This window comes from Nyctereutes procyonoides, unplaced genomic scaffold (assembly GCF_905146905.1).
Source record: "Nyctereutes procyonoides isolate TBG_1078 unplaced genomic scaffold, NYPRO_anot_genome, whole genome shotgun sequence".
Lineage (NCBI taxonomy): Eukaryota > Metazoa > Chordata > Mammalia > Carnivora > Canidae > Nyctereutes > Nyctereutes procyonoides.
This window is the reverse complement of record NW_026575144.1, coordinates 11,222,832-11,232,444: the sequence shown is the minus strand read 5'-3', so window position 1 is coordinate 11,232,444 and position 9,613 is coordinate 11,222,832. Positions and strand designations below refer to the sequence as shown.

General features: G+C 42.6%; 1 protein-coding gene across 2 annotated transcripts in view; it reads right to left on the bottom strand.

The window, feature by feature from the left end:
• Positions 1-645: 645 nt before the first annotated feature.
• The window catches only part of GNPAT (glyceronephosphate O-acyltransferase), a 33,951-nt gene continuing 24,983 nt past the window's right edge, over positions 646-9,613 (bottom strand). For both annotated transcript variants that reach the window (XM_055308766.1, XM_055308767.1), the window contains 7 exons: positions 7,537-7,779; positions 6,071-6,150; positions 5,105-5,245; positions 3,883-3,982; positions 3,709-3,802; positions 2,260-2,321; positions 646-936 (listed from right to left, as the gene is read on the bottom strand). In XM_055308766.1, the coding sequence (XP_055164741.1) occupies positions 893-936; positions 2,260-2,321; positions 3,709-3,802; positions 3,883-3,982; positions 5,105-5,245; positions 6,071-6,150; positions 7,537-7,779 (764 nt within the window). In that variant the 3' untranslated portion in view covers positions 646-892. The remainder of the gene's footprint in view (positions 937-2,259; positions 2,322-3,708; positions 3,803-3,882; positions 3,983-5,104; positions 5,246-6,070; positions 6,151-7,536; positions 7,780-9,613) is intronic.

Genomic DNA, 9,613 nt, shown 5'->3' with positions numbered 1-9,613 from the left:
TAAAGTTTATTTTTTATTTTGATTTTTTAAGTGATTTATTTATTTGAGAGGAAGTAAGTGAGCAAGAACAGCACAGCGGAGAGGCAGAGGGAGAAGCAGACCCTCCCACTGAGCAGGAAGCCCCACTCAGGGCTTGATCCCAGGACCCTGAGGTCATGACCTGAGCCAAAGGCAGGCGCTTCACTGACTGAGCCACCTGGGCACCCTGACAGTTTATTTAAGTAATCCCTACACCCAGCAGGGGCTTAAATTCACGATAGCAAGCTCAAGAGTCGATTGTTCTACAGCAAGACACCCCTCTTCCCAAATTCTTAGGCCTATTTTTTTTTTCCTTAAGCCTATTCATGATACATCATATAACTTCTCTTTGGTGCACATACTTTATCTAAAGCAGTTTCAATGATAAGGCCCCTGGGTGGCAAACTTGAACATCAGCTAGCAAATTAATTGCATATCTCTGTCAAATCTGTACTTGAGGGTACCTGATATAAAGACAGTGGCAGAAATACAGGTGTAACCCTTCCCAGTGGTGTGTTTCTCACAGCCATGCCTTCAGGGTCGAGGTCACACAGTAATGCACAAGTTGGCATCAAAGTTTGACACATGTAATAATAAGTTGAAAGTGTTAGTGAAATAGGAGTGGGCTTTGTTTCCAAAAGACTATTTTATTTTAAAACACACACAGAGTTGGACACAACTGCCTTTTTAACTGTCGTGGTGGAGAGGATCACACTGATTGCTTGCACCTGTCACCTCTTCCTTTCTGCTGAGCCCATGGCTCTCACAGACCACGAGCAGATGGCTCTCTTCTTTCATGTCCCTGCTTGTTGGAGTAAGAGTCCTTCGATGATAGCAATTATGTGACCAAATTTCTCATAACTGTTGGGCAATATTAAAGTTTTGCGGTTGCTGGCTTTCCTACTGGTGTCTTACAACCTAAGAAAAAAAAAGACAGCCCATGAAATGACCTTGAATTTGCCCTTCCTCACAAAGCTGTTTTTGCTCTGTGTGGTTTCACAGGCTGAGAGGGCACCGACAGAGACACCTGCCCCTCTGCAGGGGAAGCAGCAGCAGCCCCCATCCCCTCCACCCCTCCAAGGGCCAGGAGTAGAGCCAGGGTCAGAACTCAGTCTGCTTTTGGTACTTCCAGTCTAGTATGTTCTGGTACATTCATACCCACATTACATTTGCCATTGATGATTAAGGAATCAATTCCATCACCCTCACAGAATGAGGGTTTGGGGGTTTGTTTCAGCTATATGCCCCTCTAACCAAACTCAAAATTGAACTTCAAGGGTACAAATTCCAAGATTTCAGACATAATACAAACACAAGACTAGGATTTCAACCTTCATGTTTTCTTCAACAATAAACTAGTATTTCCACCTTCCCTGTTTGTCAACCATTCCTTTGCCCTTCTACACTTTTTCTTCAGCCATTTCCTTTAGCCATATGGTTTCCCTTCATCCCACCAGACATCCACTTGAAGCTCTTCCATGAGGTTGGAGAAATGTACTGAATTAGGATTAGTTACAAACTTACTACTTATAAGAATATCCACTCAAGATGTAGTGCTTAGTCAATATAATCAGCAGATAAGTATTTTCTTTTTGAATACTAAGACCCTCCCCCCTTCTTAAACTACCTCATCATTCCTATGAGAAGTGTTTGCTACCTCTGCAGACCTTTTAGATCTCTTTCCTTATATCCACACTCTTGGGATATAAGACTCTCTCTTCAAGCCACAATGACCCTACCTTTCTGGGCTAGACTATTTGAGAAGCTGATGGCATCTGGAGAAGAGTAAGGATTGGCTTATTCTCTCAAGAATGTGCTATCAGCCCCAATTCTGAGTTCAGAAAATCTGTACGCTAAACACTAACCCCAACCCTTTACCGGGGAAAGAAGGGATCTAAAAGTAGAGAGGGAAAGAATGAATCCAAGGACTCAGATGAGGAGTATTTTCTCCATGTTCACCAAGACTGGATGTGAAGGGTCCAGATCCTGGACCCTAATTAGTTAACCTAGAAGCTGATAATTGTTATATTGTAGAAGACTGACCAGGTTCTGCTTGCTGTGTGTTCTCTGCACTTTCTCGTCACTTTCCTTTGGAAAAACCTAGATGATATAAATAGTTCTGTTTATATTAAAACTCTATTGTTCATTTTGATAGCGTATTTGGTGCCACAGTTATACTTTCTTGTTTTGCTATATGGTAATAAATACAAACCCATCGTATTGTCACTAAATTGAACTTACCAAGCATCTCTTCTAATTTTGTCATGGCAGGTTCATTCACATTAAATACACTGTCACCATTTCTAGGGAAAAAAGCAAAAAGCTCTTTAAAGTCAGGTGGTGGGGGGGGAGGTGTTCATTATTTATACAGTGAGACTACTTTTCTTTTCAGGTTTGTTTAATTTTTTTTTTTTCCTGGTAATCTCTACACCCCATGCCGGGCTTGAACTCATGGCCCTAAGATTAAGAGTCTCAGGTTCCACTGACTGAGCCAGCTACTTTTCAATAGTCTTCCTCAAGGCCAGTCTTTTTTTTAATTTTTAATTTTTTTTTATTTTTATTTATTTTTTTAAATTTTTTTTATTTTATTTTTATTTTTTTTTAATTTTTTTTTAAATTTTTATTTATTTATGATAGTCACAGAGAGAGAAAGAGAGAGAGGCAGAGACATAGGCAGAGGGAGAAGCAGGCTCCATGCACCAGGAGCCCGACGTGGGATTCGATCCCGGGTCTCCAGGATCGCGCCCTGGGCCAAAGAAGGCCAGTCTTTAAGTAGTTGACAAGCCTGTTGCTCCTGCTCCACTTGCTGGCTTCATGCTTCATCCTTCTGATGACAGGAGAGACATACTATGAGACTCTCCTCAGGAAGCTTGGTCACTTTTAAATTCTTTCACCCAGGGATCCCTGGGTGGCGCAGCGGTTTAGCGCCTGCCTTTGGCCCAGGGCGCGATCCTGGAGACCTGGGATCGAATCCCACGTCGGGCTCCCGGTGCATGGAGCCTGCTTCTGTCTCTGCCTGTGTCTCTGCCTCTCTCTCTCTCTGTGTGTGACTATCATAAATAAATAAAAATTAAAAAAAATAAATAAATAAATTCTTTCACCCAGAAGAGGAAACATCTAACTATCTGCATGTACACATGTGTGTATTTATCTATCATACATGTACGTCTGTGTGTATATATGTAAGTGTATACAAGCACATGCACACACACACACTCTACTATACTCCCCCAAAACTTTGTTTTTTCAAAACTTTTCTTATGATTAATCTATACATTTCAATATTAGGCCAAGGCCAAAATGCTGGCCTAAAACACTTTCTTTGCTTCAATACCATTTTTTTTTAAAAGGTTTTATTTATTTATTAATGAGAGACACACAGAGAGAGGCAGAGAGGGAGAAGCAGGCTCCCCGCAGGGAGCCCGACGTGGGACTCGATCTAGGACCCAGGATCACGCCCTGAGCTGAAGGCAGATGCTCAACCACTGAGCCACCCAGGCACCCCTCAATACCATTTTTATTCATAACTACATAAAATTTGCACAGTAACTCATGCTGACAATAACTCCTCTGGAGATTAATGAGTGAAGCCCGATATCACGTTTAGAGGACTTGGTCTGTATATCCTGTGCTCAGCAGCCATTAGCTATCACCACCCTCCAGTGCTCTGCAGTCCTTCCCAATACTTACACTTTCTTCTTTTCTATTACACCTAGCCTCACAAAAGCTGCTAAGGCATTTTTCTGTACATCACAAGACAGTACGTCGTAACACTGTGAGGTGCCTACAACAGAGGAGAAAGCGTGAGTGAACCCTTTTTGTTCTCAACTACAAGAAGTCACCACCCACAGAGGTGTGGCTAACCTTGATCAATAAGCTGATTAGTGAATTTTCGAACACCAGCCAAGTACTGCTTCTCAGTGAAGTTGTCATCTTCTTCATTCAAGAGGTATTTGCAAATTATCTGATTTTAATAGGGAAGGTGAGAGAAATAGAGAAAAAGTACTATGCAAAAAGTACAATCCAAATACAATGCAACAGCCGCCAATGTGACATGGCACCCCCCTTAATAGAAAGCAACACTAAAGATAGAGCAGAATAAAGACTCTCCAAGGCTGGAGCACAGAAAAGCTACAGAATTCTTAGCAAGTCTCTCTGGAGCTTGTATCATTGCTTAGAAAATTAGAAAAAAAGATCTTGAAATAGTATTGATATTTACTACAAGACACTTTCTTACTTTAATGGGTTGCAAATTAAGTGAATTACTATCAGCAGGTCTTATTCTGTTTACGAAGAGAGGGGCCAGATTTTGTGTAACTGTTTTCCCTAAAAACATCTAACAGTTTGTTAGGTCCCAAAATGCTCGATGACTTTTACTGCAGAAAGGTGCTTACAAGTAGAAGTGGCATTTGTCAAATACCTACTCATGCTGGACTTTGCACAGGGGCTATGTCTTCAGTAAGAGCACTGCCCCACCAGGACGTCGGTCCCAGCGGCCTCTGACCAGTACATGGAGCTCAGAGCCAGAGTCCTCTTCTGGCAAATATGTATGGCCTCTCTGAGGGGTTCCACTGCAAACTCTCCTATCCCTTTGAATCTGCCCAGATCCTGCTGGCCATTTATCGAATCCCCTCTCTTTAACCACTCCTTAGAGCTCTGACAAACTGTTTCGGATACTTGCACTTGAACCTTTCTTCCCCTTCCAATATCTAGTGATATAAATAACTGACATTACGTACCATTCACATCTTGCATTTACTGAGTACCCACAATGTATCAAACACTGTGCTACTTGCTATGGAAAAAGCTGTAAGACACAGTATGACAGGCTTGGATATCAGTGTGGTTATGCCACATCTTAGAGCTGTTACCCTCTGGGGTCTGGAAAAGGTCCCGTTAGAGGAGCCCTTGCTCCCCTAACGATTCACCTGAGAGGTGAATCTTTCATCCTATTGACAATCTCTCTAGTTCCATTATTCACCGTGGAAAGACTCTTGCCCTTTGGACCAGAAATAGGCACAGGGTGGAGGTCTTAGTTATACTGGGTATGGGAGAAGGAAGGAGAATTTGCAATAGAGTTACATACCTGATAACATTCCACAAAAGGTTTAAAGAGACCTATTAAAAATTCGAACACAGTATTTCCTTTCTCTGTAACTAGGATGTCCCTGGTCGTCACTTGTATTGTTTCATTTTTACAGAGCAGGTAACAGCCTTCTTCAAAGTCCTGGCAAGGGAGGGGAGAGGACAGGATGTATCCACTAATCCAGGTACACTGCTGGTCTCAGTAAATGCAGCCATGTGCCCTCAGAACGAGAGAATATCAGCTAATTCCACAACCCTTCCAGAAGATTCTGGTTGTTAGCTGCCAGAGAAGCATGTGTTCAAACACTCAAAATGTTGAACCCCAAACAGAAAACACACCAAAGATTTGTGAGTCTTAGGAATCACCAACCAGGTGATGGATTTTCTCACTTTGCACAGCCATGTTCCTTAAATTTAAATAGGAAGCACATATACCAAGTCCTAAAAATATGTGGAACTATGCTATGCTCAAAAAATTGCTCATCTCACTCTCAGCTAAGTAAAACCTGTGCTCCCTGGCACAGTGCTCATAAACCCAACCACCTTCTGCCATCCTGGTAAACCCCCTACCCCAACAAACCCAGCAGTCTAGCCCACAAGCTACCTACACCATCAGGCAAGACCATGGCATTCTAATATCAAAGCAAAAGGCCCAACACGTTTCAACAAGTTGTTAACAGAAAATGTGTACTGATTGGTAAATTTTTAACAAAATAGTGTTGATTTATTCATAGTGGCTGCGCTCAATGTTCAAAGAATGCCTCTCCTCTCACCAAATAATTACGTTATTCATTAAACTTGACTAAGAATCAAATAGAGCTCACTGAACAGTGAGTGTCCAAGTGTCTCTATAATTCTGCCACATGTAGCCTTGGAGAAAGGGAAGTCACATGTGTGAATCCAAGCCTCCTACCTCTAGAACTCACACTGAGAACATTACTTGTGCTCTTTGGCCATAAAGATTTACCTTTAGTGCGTTTCCTGGAAGGAAGATGAACTCATCTGAAAAAACATTGAGCAGGAAGCGAAAGCAACTGTAGACATCCTCTGGAAATAAATTAATTACGTCACATTACAACACTGGTTTTTAAACTTTCAGGAAATGTCAAGAAGTCCGTGATTCTCCAAAATGCACTATTCTCAAGGCAAATTATTCAATGCCAGGGACAAGAATTAAGGTCCCCCAGAGGAAGCTAAACCATTCCAAATTTTACCCACAGAGCAAACTACAGTTTAGTGGTATCAACGGATCTGAATGACAACCAGGCCTCTACCAGTCAATGTGGTGATGGGCAAGAGGCCACATTTCTTAGAAGCTAAGATGCTTCACTTTCCCTTCCCATGGCTCCCTAGAAGAGAAGGAAAGTAATGAATTACTTCTTTCTCTATTTCTACTTCCTGTTGTCTTTACGGTACCTGCAGCACTAGAATTCACCAGCACACAATACAGAAAACAGTCTCATTCTCCCGACACATAGGGTTGCCTGGCCCATCAGAGGCTTCTCCACCTTCTCTGACACACGCTGTGAACTTTCTCATTAGAAGAATATATAGACACAGGTATGTGAAATGTTGCCTCCAATCTCTGGGTGGTCCCAACTCTGGAAGACTATGCATGTAGCCTTTAGTTGTAAACAAACTCCAATGTAAGAAATCTCAGAACAAAGATAAGATTTGAGTTTTCTGTGTCTTGAATTAAATTGTCTGACTTCTCCAGGCCCATTTCCTCATTCACAAAATGAGGGCATGGACACAGCACCTGAGGTTCCTTCCAGGGCTAAAAGTCTATGGCTGACTTCTCCTTAGAATTATGTATGGAGCTTTGAAAAACAAAAACAAGAACATCAGTGTCTGGCCCACACCCCAGACCAACTGAATTAGCACCTTTGGTGGTGGTGGTGTGGGGGGGGTAGCTCTCCCTCCAGTGGAGCCTGGGTAGAAAACCCCTGACCTTGACTACAGGTTCCTGTGAACAAAACTGGTTTTATTCATTGTTCTGCTCCTCACTGCCTCTAGAACTCTACTGTGTATCTAGTAGGCACTCCTACACTCCTGGATTGTTTACCCACCCTGTCTGCTTCTGCCAGATACCGGAACTGTTGGCAGCAGAGAAAGGGCCCCAGACCAGACCAGGAGATGGAGAGCTGTGCTCTAGGCCCAGACCCTCCCCGAGGTAATTGTGTAACTTGCTAGGCCTCATTCTCCTTATTTATAAAAGGAACAGTTTAGGTTAGGCAATTTCTTAGGTCCCTTTCCATTCCCAAATTTGAGGCAGACAGCCATGTATTTAGGGCATAAACTTAATTTTTCTGGGTGTACAAGCCCCATTCTTTGCTGCTGCCTGGGCATTATAAGGCTTCAAATGTTGCTGCCTATGCGGAACTCAATGGTCGGGTCTCTTCCAAAGTTCAAGACCATATTCCTGCAAGTTACCTTTCCGCAACCCAGGGGTCATCTGCAGTGCCACAGCTACTAAGGAAGGGCGGACAAAAATGTTGAGTAACTGGTTCCTATAGGCTGAGCACATGAGGAGAGTGATATGCTGGAAAATAAGTCCATCGACCACTTCTGAGTCTCCGGAGTCCATATTCAGAACCACCCGGTCTTTGACAAGGCTGGCGATGTTGGAATGCAAGAGAATGTTGGACTGGATAACTTCTTCAGCAGGTTCATTATCTACACAAAGAGACAATTCATTCAGGCCAATGGCACAGAAACAGGATGGGTCTCTGCTGGGAGTTTTAGGCCTACCGTCCAACAAGGCTACTGACCTGACAGACTTACTTTCAAGTATCAGCTTCTAGCTTTGAGCTCTATCAGTTGAAGTAATGATACTCTATGGGAAAGATATCTTTTTTCTTTTTCCTTTTTTTTAAGTAATCTCAGTGCCCAATGTGGGGCTTGAACTCATGACCCTGAGATCAAGAGTCACATGCTCCTCCAACTGAGCCAGCCAGGTGCTTATGTGAAGTTTATTTTTTTGTGTGTGTGTGAAGGTTATTTATAAAAGTACTATAAGCTCTCTCTCTAAAGACATTTAATGCACTTTCTTTTCTACCCCAAATTTGTTAGCCATTCTGACAATTCCCACTCTGAAAACCAACATTTCCCTCAGGAACCAAGGATATTCAAAGTATTGTAATAGCAAATTACAAGACAAGAAAAATCATGTATATGTGAATTTAACAATACTAAGACAAAAAGGTTCATGAATAAAACATGCTACACACACACACAATTTGCTTTGCAAATTTGCTGGTGAAACAAAGGACAACCCAGAGGCACTCCCATAGCACCAGGCCTCCCTGAGTACAGAGGGATGCTGAGGTGATTTTCTAGTTTTCCCACATCAGAGAAAACTAAACAATTGGGCTCATAACAGGTCCTGGTAACTCACCACACTGGCACTGCACAAGCCAGAAGACAGCCAAGGAGTGAGAATTACAGAAGCATGATGAAGAGATGGCGTTAACATTCTTAGCAAGGGAAATCATTTTACTCTTACCCTGAGCCAAAGGACTAGCTGACAGGGTGTGTGACCAGGTGCACCACTCCAGCTGGGCAACAAAGTCTGCTAATGCTTCATGGAGGGGATGACTGAGGGGTGTGGTATTCCTTCTGGACTCAATCACATCACTCTCCACTCACACGCCTTGTCTCAGCTTGCTCAAGGTCATGATATAACATGTGATACTGTTATATATGTAACAGAATATGCTATGGTATAATGATAGATGGATCACAAAGAGCTCTAGCTATGAAAACAGGAGTATGGGATAAGTCAAAAAGAAAAAAGGAACTGCATCAGGAAGTGTACTGAAGCACTCTCCATGATTCTGTTACTTAGATACCAACAAGACTCTCACTCCATGATAACTGGAGTTATTTTAGTTGCTGAATAGAGGCTCTTATCTGTGGACTGGCCACTTATTTATCCCACCTTGAAAAAGCAAGATGCTTGAAAAGACAGGTGCCTGTATTTTCACATGCTTCCAGGCCAAATTGAGTTAGTACTTTACCTATTCTTTTAGGATTTTCTATCTGAATCAAATTCAACATGTCTTCTGCCTCCCATAAGACTGTGAAAATACCAGGACACATGCCTGATTCATCTTTATTTCCCTATTGGTGACCACCATCCAATTTGATGGCCACTTCTGCTAGCAGTTCCGCCTAAACATCTTGTAGCTCCTCCCCAGCTCTGCCATGGCCTTGGATCAGGCTCCTGCCTTTCTGAGGCCGAGCAGCCTCCTGGCCTGTCCCCTTGCCTCCAGTCCCCCTCCCGGTAGCCCATCTTTAAAGCTGACACAGGCTGTTTTCTACAGTTGTGTTCAGTCATGCTTCCCTGCTTAAAATTCGCCCCTTAGAACCTGATCCTATGTTAGCAATCCTTCACCCACTCATTCTCCTGAACGGCTCCTACTTTTCCATCAACGTGGAACTTAACATCAAAAGTCAGTTCTTTTTTTTTTTTTTTAAAGATTTTATTTATTCATGAGAGACACAGAGA